A 24,649-nucleotide genomic window follows, 5' to 3' on the forward strand; every position below is an offset into this window, starting at 1 on the left:
ATGCCACCATGTTCCAGCGGGGCCAGGATGTGCTGGGAGGTGTGGTGAGGGCCACAGGGGAGGGCCACGTCCCGGTGGGTGGGCAGTGGCCTCCACACCGGCACCCAGGGGAGGGTCACCTCCAGGTCACTGGGCGAAAGGCTAGCAGGCACCCACACCGAAGGCCAGTGCCTGCCTCTTGATCAGGCTGCCACGTGCCCGGTGGGGGAAGTGGGTATACCAGGACAGACAGCCTGCGGCCCACGCCGGAAGGCAGCTTCACCTTGTCAGGCCGTGGCAGACTCACCGAGTCTTGGGGCGGTTCTCCCTATAAACTGCCATTCAGTCGAAAAGCGTCTTTCAAGTCAGGAAGTTTCCAACTCTCAGTTTTACTCAGCGGGTTTCCAAAAGGCAGGGGAGAGGGGCGCCTGACCCTGCGTGTCTTTCACACTGCCTGGTGTGCTCTCCCCCTGCACCTGCCCACATACACAGTCCACGCTGCCGTAACAAGGACACCTCACGACAGGTCCCGGAAGCAGGGGGTTTCTTCCTTTCCCAAGGAAGTCAGTCGGGGCTGGGGGCCTACACGGGGGCTTCCAGCTGCCCCGTGCACCCTCCTGCGTGGGCAGCCAATGTGGAAGAGTGGAGGTGGGGGCCCTAAGCAGATGTGACTGTCCCGATGAGGCGACGCCACGTGGAGACGGGGTTGTGAAGCTGCTACCCGCCTAGGAGCACCGGAGGCTAAAGCGGCCCGAGGTGGCGTGGCCCTGCCCTCACCTGATGCCGATTCCCTGCAGTAAGTGTTTGAAGCCACCTGCTTTGTGATACTTTCTTATCCCAGGGAGCAAGGGGAGCCCCCTCCTTGCTGGAGTCTGTGCTTTCCACCAACATGGAAAGGGCTGTAAATTCACTGGGTAGGCTCCTCTTGGAAACAGCGTCTGCGGACTCTACTTGGACTTGCCGTTTTCTTTTTGTAGTAAAATAAAAAATTTTAACTATTAAAATCAAAGGCTGTCTCTGGCAGGGAGGCCCCGAGGATGACCTGCAGGAGATGACCCACAGCCCCAGGCGTCTCCACCGGGGGGACGGGGTCCGCCCACTTTGCTGCCTCCCCCCACCAGCCTCCTCTCAAGCCTGCAGACCTGCCTCCTTGCCCCCCAGGCTCTGGAGCCCGCTGTCCCCACCCACCTCTTTTCAGCCCCAGGCCCACGCCTGGGACAGGTGGTTGGTCCTCCCACTGGCCGGGTGGGCTGCCCCTGCCCCAGAAGCCAGAGAGTGGTGCATGTCCAGTCTCCGCTGAGGAGGGACTGGCTCCCAGGGCCCAGGCCGTGCCGCAGCCTCTGCACTACCCCTGACCCTAAGGCCCACGCGGGCGCACACACACGCACGCACACAGGCACGCACAGGCGGGTACGCTTTAATTGCAGGGCCAGAATACAGTCTGCCTGCCGAAGACGGCTCCTTAAAGCCTCCTTGATATGAACTCTCACTTGTCAACAAAGTTTTCTCCCAAACGCCTTGAAACATTTTTAATGGACTTGATCAAGCAGGTGGTGTAGGGTCTGTGGTGGGCGCTGCCCAGACGCTGCCGACAGCACATGGGGCAGGACTTTGATAAGGCACGTGGATTGTGATTCGGGTCACACAAAGCTTGACTAGACTACATTCACAAAATTAGCATTCACAATATTCACCACTCACAGCTTAAAATACATTCCAGTTCCAGTTTCAGTGAAATTTCTCCGTTAAATCTCCTTTAACGATAGAGATCAATGGTACACAGTATGTGAGCACTGTAACAAAATTATTCTCAAGAAAATACAGAAGTGAGAGTGACCCCTAAATTTGTGAACTTTATGGTCTACCACAAAGTAGGCCAAAGTTCGGTATTAAATAAATAAGAATTCTTTTCTAATAAAAAATTTTTCCTAAGGAAATACATTCGTAAGACTGTTTACATTCTGTTTTACAATGACAGGAACAGCTAGGGTTCTCTTTTATGAAATGTATCCACAGTACTAGAGTTTATAACACCGTGTCACAGACCACACACAGTCTTTCAGGTTGAAATGTCCAGCCTGGAACCTTTACTCCACAATGCTGTGCTCAGCTTGTGCCAGTCACAGAGAGCTTGCCTCCCAATCCCAGAAAACACCGGCTGCGGAGCCGGCCCAGGAGAGGTTGGCCACCTGCAGGTTTACTGTCTACCGTGTCGAGTGGCTGTCCAGAGCTGCTGTCCCCGGCTCAGCCTCTGGCCCTGCAGCCGGGAATCAGATCTGGGTCCAGCGGTCCAGGGGAGTTGTTAAGGCAGCTGGAGATGCCAGGCTGGCTGGGCTGTGGAGTCTGGACCGGCCAGCCTGCTCTGGATGAACCACTCCTGCAGCTACTGGACGGAGCATGTGCCTTGGTCTCTGGGTCAGACAATGGCTGGCTTTTGTGCTCACAGAGTGGGTCAAAGTGGCCGCGAGTGTGGGGACAAGTACTGCAAACCGTGTGTCACTCCTGGTGACGGCTGAGCGAGGGGCTCACGTGGTGAGCAGATCCACACATCAGCCTGCAGACCCAGAAGCCACTGTACTGAGACTGGGGGTCTGCGGGGTGAGGGCTGGGCTCTGGGAATCTCAGCACAAAAAGGATGAACAAACGAAGAATGTTTCTGCAGTTGTACCTACAGTCCCTAAGGTGACAGGTGGTTCAAAGACCTGGTGAGTGGACACGAAGATATCCCACATCCCACCCTGGAGTCGGGGCTGTCCCAAGGTGAGAAGCCTGGGGGCTTTGGGAGAGGCCAGCCTGGCCTGGAGTCCCTGGGTGGGTATCACAGTGGGCAAATCTCATCTGGTTTGGGTCTCAGTTTCCCCAGCAGTGATGAGAATGGACACCGGTGGCAAGAACTCAAGCACAGACTGTCCCTGAGTCAGGGGTGACTGTGGAAACAGTAACACACAAGTGCCGGCTCAGTTCAAATCCAGGACAGGGGACAGAGGGCCCACAGTGGAGTCTCCCGGCAAGGGCACCTGCCCAGGCCTCCCAGAAGGTGGAGGAGGCTCACGGCCCACTTCCTGGCCCGCAGGGGCCTCTCCGCAGCAACCCCATGCAATGCCGAGGTTCAGGCCTTGCTGCACATCCGGTCCCCGGGGAGTCCAGCTCCTGTCCACCCCAGCACCCAAGTGGATAGGTGAGTGTCCAGGGCTACTCCAGGCGACCGGAAGACCCCTTGGGAGTGAGGCCATGGAGGGCACGACCCCAGGCCACACGGCCATGGGAGCAGACCCCCGGATGGGCGGCTATGGCGGGGTAGAGACCCCTGGAAGGCGAGGTCGTGAGGGTCGAGGTTATCACCTGGGGCGAGGTAATGGGTGCAGATCCCGGGAAAGCCGCCGCGAGGAGGGCGGAGACCCCAGGGGGGCGCGGCCATGGGGGGGGGTGGAGACCCCAGGGGGGCGCGGCCGTGGGGCACACCCCGGGGGCGAGGTCGTGCGTGCAGACCCCTGGTGGGCGGCCATCACAGCGGCGTTTCCTCCTGCTCCAGCGCGTGCGGTGGCGCGTGGCACGACGGCTGCAGCGAAGACAGCTTGAGCAACGCGGGGCGGCGGCGCGCGCGGGGCCGCTGGAAAGAGCGCCGGCTATGCACGCGGCGCGCCGCCGCCGACCGCGCGTGCGCGCCAGGTAGCCCGCGGCGCTCTGGCCCCCACCCCGGAGCAGGTCCGGCTCCCGTATCGGGGTCGGGCGGTGCAGTGGGCGGGGCGTTCGCGGGGCTGGGCGGGGCCGGGCTCGGGGCGCGCACGCGCGGGGGCTTCTCGGCAGCGGGCTGGGCCTCGCGCGGGGACGAGCGTCCGGTCAGCGGCGCGTCGGAGCCGGTGTCACCTGCGGGAGAAGCGGCGTGAGCGCGCGGTAGCGCGGCGCCCCCAGCCCAGGCGGGACCTGGGACCACACCCCAGGCCCGAGGAGAGTGCGGGGCCCGGAGGCGAAGCCGCGGGAAGAAGACTGCCGCAGAGGCGCCGGCCCTCGGGGAGCCCCCCGGCACTGCCCCCGGTGTGAGGGTCTCTCCTGGACTCACTTCGGTCAGTGGGCTTTCCAGGGCCGCGGGCCTTCAGGGAGAAAAGCACCTTCCCCTTCCCTGTGCCCCGCCCCCTCTGAGCTCACATTCTGCTAACCGACAGCCTAAAACAGTCACATCCTTCGACAGCAGTGATTCCCCCACCCCGCTCGGTTGGAGAAGCAGGAAGTTAGATGGGTCTTTTAAGAAACGTGCGCTGGAACAAGAGGCTTGTGAGAACAGGCTTAGAAGGAGGCAGGCAGCTGCCGGAGAGAGTGTGCAGAAGCTCAGGTCCAGGCGGGAGGAGGCGGGCGCTGCGAGAGGAGCAGAGGAGAGAGGCGGGGTTAGAGGGACCCGTTACATGAGTGTGGACTTGGGCGGGGCGTGGGGCTGCTCCTCGGGGCCGTCGGCCAGCAGGAAGGAGTCCACGGACTTGCCGCTGAGGCGGAAGGGTGCCAGGCGGTGGAAGTTCCCGGGAGAGTGGGGGATCTGCACGCGGGCCCTCTGGGAGGGCACCACCGTCTCCCCAGGAGACAGCCAGGGTGGCACCGCCGAGAGGATGCCAGGGTCCTCGTCCGGGGAAAACACGGGGTTGTCAATTCCTAGGAGAAAGGGCAGCGGCTCATCAGCTCCCCAGGCACACCCAAGGGCAGAGAGGGAGGGAGCTGCCCTGGCGTCAGACACCAGCTCATCCGCGGGCGGCCACAACCTGGAAGGTCACCTGGAAGGTCAGGGTCACGGGCCTTTGGGGTCTCAGGCCCTCCACCGGCTCTCGCTCTCCCTTATTTCAGAGCAGAGGCCTCGGCCTGCTGCCCACAACCGTGGACCCAGCGCTCGACCGCCCGGTCCTCCCACCAGTGATCGTTTCTGGGGTGGCAGAGGGCCGTCCCCCTCACCTGAGGGGGAGTCTGTCGCTGTGTCCTGCGTGATGTTCGCCAGGAACTCGATCCCCCTACTCATCTCCTCGGCATCATAGCTGGGGGCTTCCTCGGGGTCTGAAAGTTCCAAATCTGGTGGCATGGAAGGGGCAGCATGAGGGCAACAGGCTGGAGGCGCAGACGACCTCGTCCCACGCTCTTGACCAGCGGCCTGGACCAGCCTGCCGTGCCCGAGGGCCGTCGTTGCCTCCACCTCACCCAGCAGCCTCTGGGCAGCTCGCGGACGGCGGGGCCCTCATGGTCGCACCAGCACGGGGCTGGGCAAAGAGAACCACACTGGGGGTTCCCGCTGCTCCCCCTCCGCAGCCACACTTGGCCTTTCTGAGGAGGGGGGCGAGCTGGAAGGGAGGGGCTGGGACCACGTGGCCACAGGGGAAGGGGATGCGGAGCCCAGCTCCAGGGCACTGCCCGCCTGAGCGGCTGCAGCGGGAAAAGCAGGGCAGCAGCCTGTGCAGGAGGGTCCTGGGTGCCGAGGGGAAGGGTCTCCCTGGAAGGACAGCCCTCTGCCCCCGCCTGCCCCTCGCGCGTTCCTGAGTTCCCGCTGACCAGCGTTTCTGCCGCGGCCCAGCCGTACCTTTCTCCTTAATGGTGAAATCGTGCAGGGGGCTCACCATCGGCAGTTTCCCGTTGGGAATGCTGCTGTTTCTCTGAGAAACAGAAGGAAACTGCTCACAGCTCTGGGTCGTGCCCGATCCGCCTGTCCACTCCCCGGGAGACCCCCAGCCATGTCGCCGGGGCATCCCCCTCGGTGAGGCTCAGTCCGAGCGTGGCGCCCTCACCCGCTTCTGGACACGCTCCCTCTTGAGCAGCTTCGAGGCCTTCTTGTGCGGGTTGACGCCCAGCTTGGCTGACTTGAAGGACTCCAGGCGTCTCCGCATGGTCCGGTGGAAGATCTCCTTGTCCTGCGTCTCGTCCTCGTCCGCAGTTAGCTCGTGTCGACTGTAGAGATGTTTGTACTGGGGGAGGAGGGGGGCCGGACAGTAACAGCTGGTGGTGTCCGCAGGGCCAGGGCTGCCCCGGACGTGAGCCTGGGGACCGAGCCCCGACCCTCCCCTGCCCCCTCCCGGCCTGCTGGAGCCGTCCTGCGCTAAGTAAGGACCCGCCTTGTCCGGGGCGGGGCGGGGGCGGGGCGAGAATGCTGCCCCGCCCTAGGCTCTGGCGGGAGGGGTCCGGGCATGCCCACCTCCTGCCGGGGCTTGTACAGGTACTGCTGCAGCGTGTGGTGAGTGATCATGTCCTCCGTGTCGCGGATGCTCTGTCGCCTCTGCTCCAGGGACTGCATGTCCAGGCGCACGGCGCTGGCGCTCTCCCTCCTGTGCGGGGCCTCGGTGAGCACACGCAGCGACGCACCCTGGGGCCTGGGGGCCGTCCCCCCAGGGGCTCCTCGGCCTCCTAGCAGTGCACCCGCCCCTCCAAAGCCCCGGGCTTGTCTCCGGCACATGGCTGCCGGCGGGTGATGTCCAGAATAGCCCTGAGCTGGCCGCACGCCCCAGTCAAGCCACCTGGCCGAGCAGAGGCCGGAGGCCTGAAATCCAGGACCAGCGGCCCTGTCTTTCGTGGCGGGTGCAGGGGGCACTCCCAACGAGGCCTCCGGCCTTAAATCTGCCGCCCGGCCCTGCCTTGCTGCCTCTGCATCAGTGCCAACACCAGCACCGACTGACACTACGGGGGAATCTGGTGCGGGGGCTCTGACCCCCTTCCCACGCCCCCTCCGCTCCGTGCCGGGAGCCCCAGCGTGCCTACTGCTGGCGCCTGCGGCTTGGTCGGGGGGCCCGGGGAGAGCCTGGCCCGTGGCAGCCCTGGGGCACGTACAGCAGGTAGGAGACGGAGGCCTCCACGGTCGAGGGGCGCGGGGTGCTGAAATCCACGTTGACCATGTTGTCCGTGCTCGGGGAGCGGATGAAGGCCAGGGACCCGCGGCGCTCTCCCTGCAGGAGGTGGCAGCCTCATCAGCACCCTCGGCCTGGCTGCAGAGAGCCAGGTGGGGCCAGAGGGCCCCAGCCGCCGTGAGGTGCTGTGCGCTGGCCCCCAGGCACCTTGCAGCCACGGGAGAGCCGAGACCCTGGAAGCCATGGTGGAGGCCGTGCTGGAGCTGGACGGCTCGCAGACGATTGTGTGAAGGACACGGCACCTTGGTGCACCTCGGGGAGTGTCGGGAAGACACTACGAATCCCCCCGAGATTGGGAAGGTGGCCCTGTCCCCACTGGGGGCTCCAGGCCAGCTGCCCTCGTTTACCCCAGAAGGGAACCCCCAGGTCTCCAGAATCAGATTAAAAACACACGGAGCAGAGCCCTGGGGGAACAGAAGTTACACTGCCGAGCGGGGTGCAGCACCGTGTGCTGGGGTGCCCTAGGAGAGGGGGGTGGAGCTGGGAAGGGTGGCCGGGCGGGGGCCAACCCGCCACGGCAGAGCGGATGCCGCGGGCGGGCCTGCCAGAGGCCGCCGCTCACAGGCACAGCCCGGGGGGGACATGCCACCCCGTCTGGTCTGAGCAGGGAGGCGCCCACAGACCTGGGTCGCGGGCACCGACATGGCAGCAGCCGGTGGAGGGGAGGCTGGCACCCTGCTGGTAGCCTGTGTTACCTCCTGGGGGCTGGGGGCCACGGAGGGTCCCCAGGAGAGAGGGTGCGGCCAGGAGACGGGGACACCACCAGGAGAACACCTCCCACCTTCCCAGCCCCAATCAGGCTGCGAGGCCTCGGAGGCATCGCAGTCACAGGGGCTGGGATTCGTGCACTGCACTTTCTCAGCCAGGGTCGGAGGTGCAGACCACAGCCCTTCCGGTAGCTTCCATCCCCTGGCCTCGCCCCTGCTGGAGCCTGGAGCTTGTGCACGTTGGGGTTTGCGGTCCCAGAGCCGCCGGCACCACAGACCGGGGGCCGTGACAACCCATCCCCGGGAGCGCCCGAGGACCTGGGAGCTTGGTGAACTCGCGGCCGAGGCACCGAGAAGGCCGTGTGTCGCCCGCCAGCTGCCCCCAACCCCACCCCGGGGCCTCGGGGTGCAGGACCCCGAGGCCCACTGTGCGGACCCCAGCAGCTGTCCACATCTGTGTCTGTCTTGCGTCCACCCCAACTCCAACAGAAAGAGTGGGCGGGACATCTGGTACCTCGGCCACGTAGCTGATGGCATCCTTCAAGTTGAGCTCGTGGAAAACGTTCAGGATCCGGTCTCGTGACCTTTGAGCTGACCTCCTCATGAGGATTTTGCTGAGGAATTTCCTATCAAAATTGGACCACCTGTGGGGTCAAACCAATAGCTGTCAGCGCTCGGCAGGGCCTGGGCGAGGCCCCAGGACAGAGGAGCGCTGGTGGCGTTTGTGGGGAGCAGGGTCCCCCTCCCACCATCCAGACTCGGGACGGACACAGTGTTTGGCTGCTGGGGCAGGACACCTTGATTTCCATTTCCTGTGGCAACCATGCTGCCACCTGACCCCCGTCTCCCAGTCCTGTGCGTCGCTCCTACCTTGCTGTCGCGGCAGCGGTCATTGTCATTAGCGTGCTGTGCGTAGAAGTGGGATTACACCTTCTCCTCTAATGCGATGTTGCAAGCAGTTTTCCCGTGACTGCCTAACCCTCCAGAAGGATGGGTGGAGGGCGGGGTGGGCCAGCAGGGGAGGGGCCCGGGGCTCTGGCTACAGTGCGGGCGCATTTTACCTGCACCCGTGGTTGGCTGGGAGGAGCCCCGTGAGCTCTCACACTTAGAGAACTAGCCTGCCCAGAAGGAGGCTTTAACTCCAACACAAATAGAATACTTGGCTTATTTGGGTCAGAAAAGGAGGTGGCTGGGCCAGACTTGAGTGGGCACAGTGGACATGGGGGGACAGGGGTGCCCAGGGGGAGGAGGGGATCTAAAGCAGGGAAGGGGGTTCCCAGGAAAAGAAGGAGAGGGATTCTAGAAGGAGAAGTGGGCTTTGGGGGAGGAGGGAGCTCCAGCGGCCGAAGGGGCGGGGTGGGGGGGACCCAGACAAGTGGGCAAGTGGCTTCTGGCTCCTTTGAGGGCAGTATTCTTAGGTCACTACGGCTTTGTGGGGTTAGGGTTATGGTGATGCCAGAGATTCCTTCTATAGCCTGGGGGTCCCGCAGTCATCAGTTAAAGGACGAGACAAACGTGCCTGTTGCAGTTGGGTCAGGGGCCACTCCAGCCACTTACTTATCTCTGAGATAATTGTGTCCAATTTGCCCTGATATGTCCTCGATGGCTGAGAGGATGTGGTCAAAAGCCTTTGGGAGGAAAGGCAAGTGGGTCAGCATCACCTGGACAGGCCCGTCCCTCCCCCTCCCCCTCCCCCTCCCTCCTCCTCTCCTCTCCTCACCCCACTCCCCCTACCCGGCCGTGCAGCTTCTCGTTGAGCTTGGGGTCTCGCTGTTCACTTCTCTTCACCTTCAGCCACTGCACCAGGGGCTTGATGGTCAGGCCCTAGAAGACAGGGCACCCGGACCCTGGAGCTGGGGCAGGCCCCACTGTGGCCCACCAAGCCAGCACCCACCCACACCTGCATGGGCAGGAAGGAGCCGCCCCTTAGCCAGGCTCCAGGTGGTCTGTGCCCACCTCCTGGCGGGAAGGAGCCCCTGCCACCTGCGGGTCACCGGACACCCTCGGAGGCCCCTGGCCGGCTCCTTAGATTAGCCAAAAGCAAGGCGAAGTGGGGCCCTTCCCGGGCGTGTCTGGTCAATGAAATATTAACTGGGGTTTCGTTAACCAGCAAGGACCGAGGGAGGGCGTTTTTAGGCCACGTCGCGCTGCGTCCCCAGTGGGGCCATGTGCAAACCTACAAAACTGCTCCTACTTACTAAAATTATCCAACCCAACTGGGCCTGGAGCCTGTGAGGGTGGGTCCCGCCCGCTACAGCAGGGGAGGGCACAGTACCTGGAAGATGACGGTGAAAAAGATGACGATGATGGTGGTGCTGACGAACAGGTTCTTCTCCTTGACCTTGTTCTCGTCCAGAAGGACCACCAGGGCATAAGCCACGGCCCCACGAAGGCCGCCGTAGGACATGACCACCTGGTCTATGATCTCCAGCTGCACCATCCGGTACCGGTTCAGAACCCAGGTCTGCAGGACGACACCTGCAGGGGCCAGTGCGCGCTCAGCACTTCTGGGAGGGGGACGCAGCCCTTCCATCCCTGCCGAGGCCCTCCTTGCAGCCGCAGTGCGGGAGGGGTCACGGGGGGAAACCCCTCCTCCAACAGCCGCGCTCTGCACATGGGGCCAGGAAACTCCACCCGTAGCCCCCTCCCCGCGAGTCCCTTTGTCCACTTTGGATGCAGGCCCCTGCCTTCTGGACCACCAGCCAACCTCGCACGCCCCGCAGCTCTGGAGGCTCTCAGGTCCCACCGTGGCCACAGGTGTACCTGCCCAGCAGCTCCAGGACCAGACGCCACCTGCCCGCGGGGCATGTGCTCCCTGGAGCCCGCAGCTCAGTGACTGTGGGCAGAGCGGGTGGGGGCCACCTGGACTGCCTCTCGTCTCCTCCCCTCCCTGGCCCTGGGTCAGCGTGGCACACCAGGGACCAGGGACCTGAGCTGGGTGTGGGCGGCAAGGGTCCTGCCTCTCACGTGCCATGGTGACTGATGCTGTCCCCGAGTGGCCACACCTGAGTGAGTCAGTGGGAAGCCACGTGGGTTCCCCTGGGTTCTGGAACCTTCCACTCTGACCTCTAGGTTGTCCTGTTTCAGTCGTGAGGCTACAAGGTTGTGAGAAGGCCTGCCGCTTCACTGAGGAGGACCAGTGGCCAGGCCAGCCTGAGGCTCCCCAGGGTCTCTTGAACCTGCCATTCACGGGGCTGTGGGGCTGGGGGCTGGGGGCAAATGCAGGTCCCTGGTTCCGCAGACTCCCTGCATCCAATCCCTGCTGTTGCCCGACTGTGTCCCCTCATCCTGCCATCATCCTGCCATCCTCCCCACCATCCCCCATCATTGCCCCATCCCCGAGATCCCCATCCCCCCATCTCCCCCTCCTCCCTCCATCCCCCATCCTCCTCCCCTCCCCCCATCGTCCCCATCTTCCCTCCACTGCCCCCCATGCCCCCCACACCCTCACCAATGGCCCGGTACACAGAGATGAAGACCAGTGTCAGAAGCACGAAGGCTGTGTTCCACTTCCAGATGAGAGGGTTCACGGCCGAGATGCCCAGGAACATGAAGATGATGGTCTCGGCCCCGCTGGCCAGCATCTTCATGGTGTAGCGCACCGTGGTGGCGGACTGCTCCGAGATGTTGGCCTTCACGTACTTCTGACAGCAGATGCCGCAGAAGGTGATGCTGAGGGACGGGTCGGCCCACCGTGAGGTCTCGGGCCGAGGCTCAGCTCCCACTGGACCCCCGTGGGGCTAAGGGCCGGTCTCTGGACAGGCGGCACCTCAGGGCCTCTGCGTCCCAGGTAAACGTCCGCCCCACGGGTCAGCCCTCCTCTTCGTGAGCACAGGGCTCCTCCTAAGGACTCGGTGCCCTGCGCTGGGCGTGTGGGCCCCCGCGCCCCGACACTGTTTATGGACCCCTGGAGGCCTGGGCCCCGCACTGTGGGGGAGGGGGCTGCCTTGGTTTCTGTCTACACCCCAAAGCGGGGCAGCTCTGAGACTCAGAGCCCCCGGGAGGGGCTGCGTGTGGGCCCTTCCTCTGCTCAGAGCAGGCGCAGCAGCCCCTGACAGTTCTGCGAAAACACCAACTCCTTATTGGAAAGACTAAATAGATCAAATTCTTTGCGCCCACAGTGAGCTCCCACTCAGCGTGGGGAAGTGGGCCAGGCAGAGCAGGCGGGGGACGGGCCACCCCTCCCCTGGGCGGGTCCGCCTGGCGTGGGGGGGCGGTCACCCCACCCCCCAGGGCCCGGGACCCCGAGGCTGTGGCCCACCAGCAAGGGAGCACTCACGCCAGGATGGCCGACAGGGACAGCATCTCTGACGTGAGGTAGGACAGGTAGGAGAGGACGAACACGAAGCCGGGCTCGATGATGCGCACGTGCTTGGTGAAGCGCGTCACCAGCGACAGCAGGAAGGCGAAGACGACCCCCACCAGCGTGCCCCCCAGGCTCACCACGAAGAAGGACACTGCAAGGGCAAGGACGCCGGCGCTGGCCCCTGAATGGCCCTTTGTGGCCGCGGCGTAGGCGAGCTGGCCGCCGGCCTTCGGGACCGCTCCTCGTTGAGGCCTCCCGCTGACCCCCCAAGGCACCGGCAGCTCAGCGAACAAGAGGTCGATTCTCTCAGAGGACACAGACAGGCTGGGTATCGGCTCCAGCCTCCACAGGGGCAGCTGGGGAGGGGATAGCCCTGCGCCCGAGGGAGGCCCGGCTGCCCCCCCGTGGAGGCGGCACTGCGACCAGCAGCCCTTGGGCGGAGCGCTGGCGGCCAGGACTGGGTCCTGGGCCCCCAGGGACAGCCAGCTGTCACTGTCCCTGCCCAGAGAAATGCCCGGGACCCCCAGGATGCGGGATCCACGTCCTCCTTGTGGGCCTGATGGGGTGATGACCCTTGCCGCCCGGGGTGCCTGGGGCCTGATCAAATCGTGCCAGTGAAACACGTGGGGGAGGGAGGGACCTGTGGCCGAGACTTGGAAGTGGAAACACCGTTTCATCCCCGGGCTGTGGGTCCCAGGCCGTCACAGACACCGCCCTGAGGGGCCCATGTTCTGGAGAAGAGACCGGCCCCGGCTCTCCCCTGATGCACGGCCCCGCCAGTCACCCACCTATTCCTTTCGCGCAGTCCACACCAGTCACCTTGTCACCACCCAGCGTCACAAAAGATTCAAACACGTTGTACAGGACCTGGGGGGACAGAGGTAGACAGGACACGATCAGCCCTCGGTCGGTGCTGACCCCTCCCTGCCTCGGGCCCCCCGCCCTGTGGAACTTGAGCTGAGTCAGGAGACTGTGGCAGCCGTGTGAACGGAAACTGAAAACCCCCGTGAGGAAATCATCCCGGCAGCAGTGTGGGGTCTGGGGGCAGGAGAGCAGCCTGGAAGGAGCGAGAACCTTCAGAGAAAATCTGGCCTCTCCCACCGTCGGCTAAGCAGGGCGACCATGAAGCCAGCCCACAGTGACAATCCTTGACTTCATTTACCAGGACAAACCCAGAGTTTCATCTTCAGCGACTTTGCTGCTATGTGGGGCCCTGACTGGGCTGGCACCCCGGGGCATCTTTGCCTGTTGACATTTAAACCTTATCCTGCCAAGACATTGAGATGAACGCCCAACGCCTCATCCTAGGCCTTGGGAGTGGGCGCTGCTGTGCCCTCGGAGCTCCTAAATGATGCAGAGGCTCCACGTCCGGGGCAGGGGCCCAAGGGGCAGCCTGGGGTGGGCTGCAGGCCCCTAGGGAAGAAACCTGTCTCTGTGCTCCCAAGTCTGTTCTCTCCAGCGGGTGAGAGGGCCCTCAAGGGGCAGGTTGCAAAGCTGTGCTAACAGAAGGAAACGCACGCAGCGCCGACGCACAGGGACTGGGGGGCGCGGCGCAGCCGTGAAGGTCACAGGACCAGATCACAGCCGCCCCACTTCTTTATGGGGACGGGGCTCCTGGGGAGATGAACCTCACGGAGGGGTCAAGTGAAGAGCTCCCTGGCGCGGGCAGCAGTTCCTGCTTCTATGAGACACGAAAGCATTGGGGCTGTAAGAGCAAAGAGGAGGCTGCACGTCTGCTGTGACTGCGAATCCGCGGGCCAGGTGCCAGCGGGCACGCGCTCAGACGCACTGCCGGCTGATGCGGGGAAGGCAGGCGGCTCTGCGCTGCCCCCGCCCGGGTCCTCACTGCCCCGGAGCCCGCAGCCCGGTGTCGCGGAGGACGCCGACGTCCAGTCACAGCCGCCTCCCGTTTCCCGCACCTTCTGTCCACCCCGCAAGGAGCTGACGCGGGCCCCTGCCGGCCGCCAGGGTCACGGGCACCCAGCAGCGCAACTGATTCCCCTCCATGGTTCCCATGAGACTGTGATCGTCCACCGATTCCACAGTCAGGAATGGGGGCCCCAGCCGGGACCCAAAGCTGGGAACAGTGCTTGTGGGATTTCAGCAGTGAAGTTGCTGTAACTGCGAAGGTGTGAAGCGGGCTCTAAGAACCGTGACAATCTGACTAAAGCCGCTGGCCATTCTGAGTTAGGAGGCCCTGGAGCAGGGCAGCCCGGCAGAGGCGCTGGCGGGGCGCACAGAGGGCCCCGAGAGGCAGGTGCCTCCTTCCCCCTTGCGCTCACCACGGTGACGGCGTCGTTGAGAAGTGACTCTCCGAAGACGATGATGAACAGCACCTCGTTGACGTGCACCTCCTCAAACACTGCCAGGACAGCCACGGGGTCTACGGCGGCGATCAGGCTGCCGAACAGGAGGAAGTCCAGCAGCCCGATATTCAGGTCTCCTGGAAGATGAGTGGGCCATGGGAGAGAGCCCGGGGGGCCAGCCTCCCAGGCAGGAGAGCCTGGGTGGGGGAAGCCTGCCCTCCTCCCTGGCGGGTCGGTCCACCACCCACCAGCTCTGCCAGGAAGGTCCCGGGACCGCACTGTGGGCTCACGGCCGCCAGGCTGTGTGTCCCAGTACCCCATTTCTGCCACGGCCTTGTCTACCTGCAGGGCCTCTCTATGGCCCAGAGCTTCTGGGTGCTGGGCCGCTGTGCCCGGATGCCCCCCAGGTGACCCTTCCTCGGAGGCACACCCTGGCCTTGGGCCGCACCTCGGAGCCTGGAGCCCGGCCGCCGGTCAGCAGAGAGCCACCGCGGTCCTTCCGGCTGCAGGGCCGCGGCTCTGGGTGTCCCCTGGGCGCTGCTCTGCTTCGTGACCGTGTCTGACACCCCGCCTGGACCAGCTACGTCCCAAGGGCTGAGCACAGGCCTCAGACAGCTGTGGCCCCTCGAGGAGCAGGAGTGCCTGTTCCAAACCCCAAGACCTACCCTTGGGCCCAGGAGCTGGAGGTGGCCCGATGGCCTTAGATTGTCCCAACTGCCTAAAGTCACCGCTGATGAAAGCAGTCTGATCGCACCCACACGGCCCCTGCGGCTCAGGCGTCTGGGAGGCCTGGCCAGGCACGTGTGGCCTCATGCCAGCCTTCGTGGGCTACCTGGCCGGGCCTGGGGTTGGTGCCGGACGGCAGCGGGGGCTCGCGGAAGTGCACGCTCCCCACAGGGTGAGGACAAAGTCCCGAGATGACTCCTCCAGACACGGGACCTTTGGCCCCTGTGTCTTAATAGTCTTGTCACTGCGATTTCAAGGTAGATCGTGAGCCCCATTGTGGGGCTCGGGGGTGCCATGCCCTTCCTTCAGTCAGAGGGCCTGGCCCTGGGTCTGGTTCAGCTGGTGGAAGTGTCTGAGGCCAAGGCTGAGCGTGGACTGGCGCCCGGGGTGCCGACACCCACCTCCAGTGGTCTCCGATGCCAGGAGCTCAACCTGCAGACCCCGGAGGCAAATAGGGGCAGCCGTAGCCACCCCGGGACGGGCTGTGTTTAGGGCTGTGCAATCGGGCACATCTGTGCGAGGCCTCAGGTGAGCCCAGGCCCCACCTGCTCCGGTTTCCCCGGTGGGTAATGGCCAGCTCCCAGGTGGGTGGGGTGCACCTCGGAGGTATGCCAGGGCCGAGGTTAGTAACCAGCCGGCAGGAAATGCCAGCGGGGGAGGGAGCAGCAGACGCAGACGCCACGGTGACAGAGAAGCTGGCGGGGCTCTTCCCTGCCGGTTTGTGGTTTGCAAGTGACACCCAAATCTTCTGCTCAGGTGCAGGTTTACCTGGGCTCCACGATCGTGGGACTCGGATGCCGGCCTCTGACAGAGGGGCCTCCTCCTCTTTCCCTGGTCTCTTGGAGATGGGGGACTGAGGCTGGACCCCATCTCCCTGCCAAGGGGGAGGGACGGCAGCTGGGTTGTTCCCACTGCGCCACCCACTGCCTGACCTGGTCGGACCAGACTTTACTCCCAAGCAGGACACGTGTCTCGGCCTGGGGCCAGGCGTGGATTGGCTATTGATGACTTACAGGCCAGAAGGGGTACGTGGCCACTGGTGACATCTCTTGATGACCCCTAAGCTCGCCCCGCCCTTTAAAGTCTGTGTTCTTCGTCCTGAGCTTTCTTAAACGAGGCTGCCTGGAGCCCGCCCTGAGGACCCCCCGGGACCCTCCCTGAGCCCCCTGGCTGGGGGGTGGTGCCCACTCACCCATCAGGCCGCTGCGGAAGATGCCGTAGAGGGACAGGCCGGTGGTGGCCGCGTTCCACACGGTGCCGATGACGGCGTACAGCAGGATGGTGCCCAGGTTGCCGAAGAAGAGCCGGTTGGGCATGAAGTAGCCGGCGTCCAGCACGATGGGCGGCAGCAGGTAGAAGAAGAAGACGGTGGGCGTGAGCGAGAAGGAGGCGATGTGGTTGGCCGCCAGGACGATGCCGCCCAGCACCAGGCCCAGCACGATGAGCAGCGCGCTCTCGGGGACGACGCTGGTGACCTTGTGGGACAGGTGGAAGCCTGCAGGGTGGGGGAGGGGTCAGGGGGGCCGGGACCCCACGGGGGAGGGGGGCCATGGGGGGGCCGGGCTGGCACCACAGGACAGACATGAACTCGGGAAACAAGGCCCAACATCTGGGTCTGTGGCCACAGAGGAGGCCCTGCCAGTCCCCCTGGCCCCAAGGACACCCTCCTCAGATGTCCCCTTGCCTCCTGCTCAGAGAAGGGCCCCCCTCCACAGGGAGCCCCCTGTGATAGGCCAGAAGGGCTGCCCGGTGGCTTGGGGATGGAGGCCCAGGTTGGTGGGCAGAGTGCAGGGCCCGCAGGCCCCCAGGCCCCGCTGACCCCCTCCGGCATCATCCCTTGTCCCGGACCTGGTGACCGGGACCCTCACCCTGCTTGAAGCCCGGCTGTGTTCTGATTTTCCGTGGAGGAACGCCATGCCGGCCGTCCCCTCTACCTGGCTCTCCTGGGGTCAGAGTGCCCAGAACGAGAGCCTTGTAAGGCCAGGGCCTCAGGGCTCCCCAGCAGCAATCAGCTTCACCGCCACAGTCACGCGCTTGGGGGACAGCGGGGCCGCAGAGGTCTCCCCAGCGACGGCCCCCTCACCTGTCAACCCTGCCAGGACCTCGAGGGAGGCGTGCACGCCAACAGTTGGGGCCATTTCTCCTTTGTTCTATTTTAAGACTCAGGGAAAAAAGTGATAAGAATCCTGTGTTAAGTCTGATTTCTAAATAGTTGGAATGTTGACAGAAGAGGTGGACTCTTCAGCTTAAGCAGAGTTTGAGATAGCTCTCTCTTCACTCACGCAAGTTCTGTTTATTGAGAGGTCTTCTTTTGTATTCTAAGGAGACTTGTCTCCTGAGATGCAAGGACCCCAGAGCAGCAGGGGGCGGGGCGTCCAGTGGGAGAGGCTGACCCGTGCTGGCCCATCCCAGCTGTCTCAGGGAAGACTTCTTGCGCTGGGTCCCGCGGAGCCCTGCACCCTGATCCAGGAGCCCTGCACCCTGTCCCTGGCCTGTGTCCTCGCTTGTAACCAGGGGACATCTGGGGGTTAGATGCTGGCTCTCAAGGGGGCTCCCCGAGGAAGGAGGGCCTGTGTCACTGCGCCTCGTCCCCTGGGACGGTCCTTTCCGAGTCCGGTAGAGACGCAGCGTGACAGGCGCGGGCCCTGCTCTGTGGCCCGGGGAGGGTCAGGTTTCAGCCGGTGGAGGTAGAACGGGCACTGCTTCCAGGACCCGAGGACCCGCTGGCACCCCGGCACCAGCTGCACATTTTGATTTGGGAGCGAGCTTCTTCCTCTGAAAGTTTTCACACGTGGCAGGTGGGGGGTGAGGGCAGCTTCTTCCCCAAGTAGAGGCGCCCAGGAGCCAGCAGAGGGGTCCCGCCTTCGTGGGGAGACTCAAAGGCCGGGAGGCTGATGCCTCAACGTTTCCACGTGACACAGTTACCAGGCCTCGGTGGCCGCCGCGGGTACTGCAGGGGAGCACGAGCCCCAGCTGCCTGGAAGTCCTCCAGCCCTGCCCTCCCCATGAGCGCGGGGCATCGGGGTTGGCAGGCTCACGTCCCCCAGGAGGGGCTCTCTGAGCCCAGCGTCGTCGGAGGGGCCCTGACGTGGGGAAGATGGGCCGGCGCCCCAGAGCCCCATTCTGGCGGCACCTGCTCCCCACCGGCCGCCCGGCAAGGGCACGGAGAGACGCGTCTTCCCTTGACGGCACATTCCCGCACCCTGGGCTGAGTGACGGTTGGTCGGGGCCGCCCTAGGCTTTGGGAGGAGACCTGGGAGGCCGTGCCCACGCCCCCTCCGCCCCGTGGCTCCTGGCCCCGACGGCCAAGTGCACAGGGCAGCGCAAGAACCCCTGCAGGTCCCTGGCCCCCCCCGGATGCCAGGATCAGCAGGCCCTGGGCCCAGGAGTCTGCACTGGGCTCTGACGGCCGCTCGGGAGTTGTGCTGGCGTAGAAAGGCCTGCGGCTCTCGCCCGTTCTCTGCACCTCCCGGGGTTCCCTTAAGTCCACAGATGGTGGGCTCGTCCTCTCGTCTCCTTCCCGATGGGCTCGGCGGCCGGGAGCCGAGTTTAGAAAAGCCGCCCAGAGCCGCAGGCGTGTCCCAAGTTGCCTACCTGCTGGGCAGTTGTGAGGCTACGCCTTTCTCTGGGGCGCGGGCGGCATCCGCTCCTGACCCCCTAACTCCCAGCGAGCCCTGAGCAAACTGCACGGAGGGCCGCCCCCCGGACCCCACCCCGTTCACCGGAGCTGCCGTTCCCCATGAAATGTGTGTCTCCTGCTGTCCTCCCGTCCTGGCCAGGCTCCAGCGGAGGTCACGTCTGGGATGGCCTCTCAACTGTTCCTTCACCCCCGCAGTGCCCGCCGGTCTGGGGGCCCCCTGGAGCTGAGGCCAGCACCGCGGGTCGTTGTGCCCAGGGCCAGGTGTGGAGCACGAGTGACCGCTGACCCCTAGCGAACCCCCTGCCAAGGCGGCAGAGAGGGGCGGCCCAGGGCTGGCTTCCGGTCCTGGGGCTCATGTTCAGTCTTTAGCCGAACGTCTCCCCAGATTAGACGTTCCGAGAGGACCTCGGACCTCAGTCTCCTCTGACAGCCACGGGGCCAGCGGGGCAGGAAGGTGCCGAGGAGCCTGGTGGCCCTTAGCAACAGCAGCAAAACTCGGCCCCCGGGGAGCTCGGAGTCCCAGTCCCCCGCCACATTCCTGTACAGCAGCCGGTTACCAGAACATCTTATTAATTAGGAAGACGGGTGGATGAGACACGGACTGACTCCACACCAGATGCTCTTGCTTGGAAGGAAGCCCTGAAAACCCAGAGAAAAAGTGACTTGAACTTTTTACTCACTGAGAAAGAAATATACACACATGCGGTGTGGACAGACGGGCATGCCGCTCCAACCTCTGTGTCTGGCGGTGCTGGACACACACCTCTGTGCATGGCGGGGCCTATGGAGTGCTCACCTGTGTCCTGCACAGATGCCCGTCTCACCTGCCCACGGGGGCCTGGGGGCGGTGGTCACCTGTCCCTCATCCCAGGCAGGTGGGAGATGGCATCTCCTGGGAGATTTAACCCGACTTTCTTATCCTGAGTGAGGTTTGAGCGTCTCTTCCCATTTGGGAGACGTTTCTTCCTTTTCTGTGAACCATGTATTCGTGGCCTTTGCTGCTACGTCGCTGGCTTATCAGCCTTTTCGTACTGACGGGCAGCTCTTCATGCACCGGCGCAGGTGTATTTTCACTTTCAAAGGTATGGTCACTTAGCTTCTTGTTCATGTTTTGCTACGTGCAGATGTCTCCTGTTTAGGTAAATCTGTTGGTCTGCTCCATGGCTTCTGAGTTTTGTGTTATGCTTTAAAAAGCCATCCTTTCTCCTATGTTTTCTACTGAAGGTTTGATGTTCAATTTAACTTTACTTGAACTTCACAAAGAAAATATTTAAAAATAGTCCTGAAACGGAAGGACCTGTCCAACTCCGGAGAGAAAGGCTCCCGAAACCCTGCGAGTGAGCGTGGCCCCTCCAGCCCCTGCGGGTGTCAGGACCCCACCGTTCCCTCCGCCGCAAGGCCCTCACCCAGACAGTCTCAGCACCCATCTCCCTTGGGGGCCAGAGGTTGGCACCACCTTCTCACGTCTGCGGGTATCTGCCCGGCTGGGCCCCTAGCCTCCCGCAGACCCGGGGGACGGGCCGGACCAGCCCGGTTTTTACTTTACTTCTCCCGTGTGGTCGCCTGTTTGCTTGCTTTTTCTGTCTGGTTGTCAGAAGATGTTTTGTCTTTGAGAGCATCCTTGTAGCAAGGGTATATCTTAGCGCTGATTCTCCTTCTTCCTCTGATACTGGGGACGTGGGCTCAGCCTGCATTTCGAGGAGGCATCCCTGTCCCCCGCAGCGGCCAGGCCGGCTCCTCGAGGGTGTCGCACTAACTATGCGTGTGTCGCACGCTCATCGCTCGCTGTCGGTTCCGGGCAGACTGTGGGGGCCCGTGGGGTCCAGCGAGCGCGCCGGGAGGAGGGAGTCAGCGGCTGCCTCCTGCCCGCCTGCCACCCACAATCTCTCAGACCTTTTGTTCGGCCGGTGGTTTGCCTCCGAGACTCCCGTCTGGCTCCTGCTGTTATTTCTCAGATCTCACTGTGTTAGTTCTTTTCCAGTTTTCTTAGCTAGGAAAATCCTCTTGATATTTTCAGCACCATTTTATTGTCTCAATTTGAGCTCCTGTCTTACTGAATTTGTATTCTGACCCTTGTCTGTGATGTGAAGCTCCACGGAGACTTTCCTTCTGTTTCTTGGGTGACGTTTTATTCCGGGGGCTTCCTCCTTCCCTCGCCCCCTCCCCTCCTGCTTCAGTGTCAGCCCCTCTGCCGCCCCGTGTCACGCGGCTCTGTCCGCATCCTCTGCCTCCCGGGCAGAGGGGAACGGCCTGACACGCACTTGCTGCCTGTGTGGGTCCACGTGCCTTCCCTTGAGCAAGCGATCCGGGCAGACGGCGCTGTCCCTCCCCTGTGGTCCGAGATCGCTGGCATCAGGTTGGCCCCCGGCTCCTGGTTTGTCTTTCTGGTCTGGGGGGAGGGGGAACAACAGTCTGCAGGGGGGCCCCATTCTCCGTCTTCGCCCAGAGCTCCGGGGTCTCTGCTTGATGGGAATTCTTCACGAGCCGTCCCACCAGCCGGGCCCGGTCAGGCCCGCGGGCGGCTGTCCCGTGACCACCATCAGACTGCAGTCTGCATTGTAATGAGCTAATTAAACTGAAGACTGGATTGATTTTAAATGGCAATTTGTTAGTGGCTCAGCCATTAAGCCCATAATGGGCGTTTTAGGAGTTGGTGGGCCAAGCTCCAGGTGCCCGGGCATTCGCGTCAGCCCGAGGACACCGTCCACCACCTGGGAGGGCGGCTGCTCCCGGTGGGGCAGGTCCCTGCAGGCCAGACCCTTCCTTCGGCGGCAGACGGTGCATGGTTAGGACAGACAGTCACTCACGTCGCAGCTTCTGCGAGACAGCGGGGATGACGGGGTGGAGACAGCGGCCAGAGCACATGCTGGGCCCCTCCTTCCAGCATCCGCGGCCCTGGACGGCTGGGTCTTCTGGGGAAGCTGCGAGGACAGTGGAGGGGCTCATCGCCACCACCCCTCGGCACTTGGGGGCACCTGCCGGGGGCCTGGTGGCCAAGACCCCAACAGCAGCGTGAGGGTCCTGGTCCCCCTCCCAACCTTCGCCTCCTTTACCTCCAAAGACAGAAGGGCCCGCAAAGCAATTCGGAGCAGCCACCTCGGTATCTTGGGCCCCGCAGCTCCGGGGCCTCCAAGTCTGGCCAACCCAGAGCCTGGGCCACGGACATCGAGGGCCTGTGTCCCGGGGCTGCGCCCCTGGGAAGCGAGTGGGGGGGGCAGCCCTCCCCATCGGGCTCGCATTTGCTGGGAAGCCAACCCTTAGGCTGGGAGGGTGGAGGCCACCTGAGGCCTCAAGGGACTCCTGTGCCCTATGTGTAAAGGGCCCATGTGGGGCCCAAGTGCAGGTCCGCCGCGGGGCCAGAGCCAGGCCGAGACCCACAGGCAGCAGCTTCGCGGGCGACTGGGACCCCACAAGTGTTACAGGTGCTGATGCAGGGAGAGCACGTGACACACACCCGGGACCCGGCAGAGCGCTAACGATCGCAGGAGACAGGACACAGTTTCTGTGGAGCACAAATCCAGGGGCGCCGCGTCGGCAGGGCCCCGAGGAGCCGCATGAGGCTGGGCCGGAGCTGCCCGCCCGCCAGGCCTCCCAACAGGGACTTGCGAGCCCATGGGTCTCTGATCGCCAAGGCCTGGGGAGTCACAGCTAATTAAACACAGCTGCAGGACGGTAAGAGCAGAGACACGTGTGTTTACTTCTAATTACAAACCCCCGGACTGATAGTAAAGGTCGGGAGGCCCCGCGACCAGCCAGCCATTCTGGAGGGGGCCCTGGGCAGGGCGGGCACCGGGAAGGTCACAGCCAACGGTCCTCACGCCCCCTCAGAACGCGGCCGGGAGCCCGGGGCCCAGGGTCAGGGCCTCTGTGGCCACTGCCCCCAGGGACCGCTCAGCCGGATTCAGCTGAGTCCACGCGATGCAGCGGTGCAGTAAATCCCTTGGTTTTCCTTTAACACATACGAGCCTTGGTAAGTCCAGCTCTGCTTCAGAGTAACCAGATGCACAGTGAAACCCTTCCAGCAGAAGGATGGGAAGTCACTGGGATGCACAGGGGACCCCCCCTGCTCCGGAGGACGAGTGGTCCGGGTGGGACCTGAAATGTCACACACTCAGGGGCAAAGACACACAGACACACCCACGCGGTGACACACACAGGGACACACACACACAGTGACACACAGGGACACACAGACACACACAGGGACACAGACACACACACGGTTCCCAGCGCTGACGCTCCAGCCCTCTCTACGGTCACGCCGTGGGGTCCCCGCAGCCCCTCCCAGGACAGGCACTGGCCCGAGGACCCTCGTCCTGTGCTCAGAGGCGTCCACCCAGATGCCATCCCCTGCAGGGCAGGCAGCAACCGCACAGCAGGTGTGACTGGTGATGTCACATATAATTATATACATTAATGATAATAATTAACAAGTGTTGTCAAGTGAAGCCATGAGTGCGTGGCCCCAGCGCCAGCCAGGTCTGCAGCCGCCAGCCCCACTCCACCCGCAGCGCCTTCTCCCCAAGAGGCTTCTCCGTCCTTCCTCTGTCAGCCTGCTCCTAAGCGCTCCACATACAAAGAAGCACACGTTTTAAGCGTTGCTTTCTTATGATTTCATGATTGGCTCTGACTTAAAGACTTAGGAGAAGAATTCATGACAATCACACCTCATGGATGGGCACCAGTGGAGTAGCTCCCATTGTCCCAGCAATGGACCCACTGTCAATAGTTGTCCAGCCAACTGTCCTCTGGGTAATGACCATGAGCTCTGGAAAAAATACCCACAACAAACACAACACTGAAGAGAGAGTACATGAAGGCAGACACCAGATGGGCTCTACACTTTGAGGAAGGGACCAGTGCCAGCCGATTTCCTTGTTTTTTTTTATGGCTTTTTTTTCAGAGGGCAGGTCCCAGCTGGGGCCATGCAGAGCAGCTAAAACTCAAATAGAAATCTACAGTCTGACTGGATTGAAAAATCAGAGGCTAGAGATCAGGGCAACCACAGAAGCTGAAAAGAGAGGGGGGAAATCCCAGAAAGGAAAGAGCCTGAGAGGCCAAACCCCAAATCTGTGCATGAACTCTTGAAATCTCTGGCTGATCCTTGAATTACACACAAGAGAGGCAGGTCCTGAGCTGCCAGCAGAAGCTAAAACTTCAGAGGTTTCAGCTGCTGTCACCACAGGGGGACACATTTGGAGTTTCGGTCCAGTCCTGGCAAAACCACAATGCAGCATCAACACCCACCACAAAAATCAATGCTCTCCGGAGGAACATAACAAAATACAGAGTGTCTACAATGTATCAGTCATAGTGTCCTGGAAACAAACCAAAATTACTAGACCTATGAAGAAATAGGAAAATGGGATCCACAAATCAGTGGAGACCTCAAGATGATCCAGATGTTGGAGTTAGCAGACAAGGACTTAAAAACCGCTATTATAACCATGCTCAAGAATGTAAAGGAAAACATGCTTGTAATGAATTAACAATAGTAAATCTCAGCAGTGGAATACAACAGGATTTGGCAATTTTCTTCTAAAAGAGCCAGACGGTAAATTGTTTAGGCTGGTGGGCCACACAGTCTGTTTCTCAGTTACTCAGCTCTGCCACTATAGCACAAAACAGTCATAACGTTCATAAACAGATGAACACCACTGTGTTCCAATAAAACTTTATTTACAAAAACTGGTCGCCAGCCCACGGGCATAGTCTGCTGGCCCTTGAAATAGAAGATATCTAAAAGAACCAAGTTGGAATTCTAGAATTGAAGAATTCAATAACCGAAATAAAAAAGTCAGTGGATAGGCTTAACAGCAGATGAAGATGACAGTAGAAATGATCCAATCTGAAGAACAAAGAAAAAAGAAAGATAAAAAGTAAACAGAGCCTCAGTGGCCTGTGGGACAATATCAGAAGAAATTGGAGTCCTAGAAGGAGAGGAGAGGGCAATGGAGTAGAAAACAATCTGAAGAAGTAAAGACCAAACACGTCCCCCATTTGATGAAAGGTATCAATTTATAGACTTGAGAACTACTTCAGATTAGATGATTTCTATTGCTCTGTCTTCAAGTGAAGCCAAGGGTCCAGGGCAGGTAAGTTTGGGTGCGGGAAGGGCC

At 62.3% G+C, this 24,649-nt stretch overlaps 1 protein-coding gene across 1 annotated transcript; it reads right to left on the reverse strand.

The window, feature by feature from the left end:
* Positions 1 to 4,375: 4,375 nt before the first annotated feature.
* SLC9A3 (solute carrier family 9 member A3) lies at positions 4,376 to 16,806 on the reverse strand. Its single transcript, XM_060092555.1, has 16 exons — positions 16,710 to 16,806; positions 16,083 to 16,385; positions 14,141 to 14,301; positions 12,647 to 12,725; positions 11,832 to 12,009; positions 11,004 to 11,224; positions 9,828 to 10,030; positions 9,287 to 9,376; positions 9,110 to 9,180; positions 8,067 to 8,196; positions 6,769 to 6,884; positions 6,140 to 6,269; positions 5,736 to 5,912; positions 5,531 to 5,603; positions 4,915 to 5,028; positions 4,376 to 4,620 (listed from the first exon to the last, which is right to left on the reverse strand). The coding sequence occupies exons 1-16, from the start codon at positions 16,804 to 16,806 to the stop codon at positions 4,376 to 4,378; spliced, it is 2,388 nt and encodes a 795-aa protein (XP_059948538.1).
* Positions 16,807 to 24,649: the final 7,843 nt, after the last annotated feature.

The sequence above is a fragment of the Mesoplodon densirostris genome, chromosome 3 (genome assembly GCF_025265405.1).
Source record: "Mesoplodon densirostris isolate mMesDen1 chromosome 3, mMesDen1 primary haplotype, whole genome shotgun sequence".
Classification (NCBI taxonomy): domain Eukaryota; kingdom Metazoa; phylum Chordata; class Mammalia; order Artiodactyla; family Ziphiidae; genus Mesoplodon; species Mesoplodon densirostris.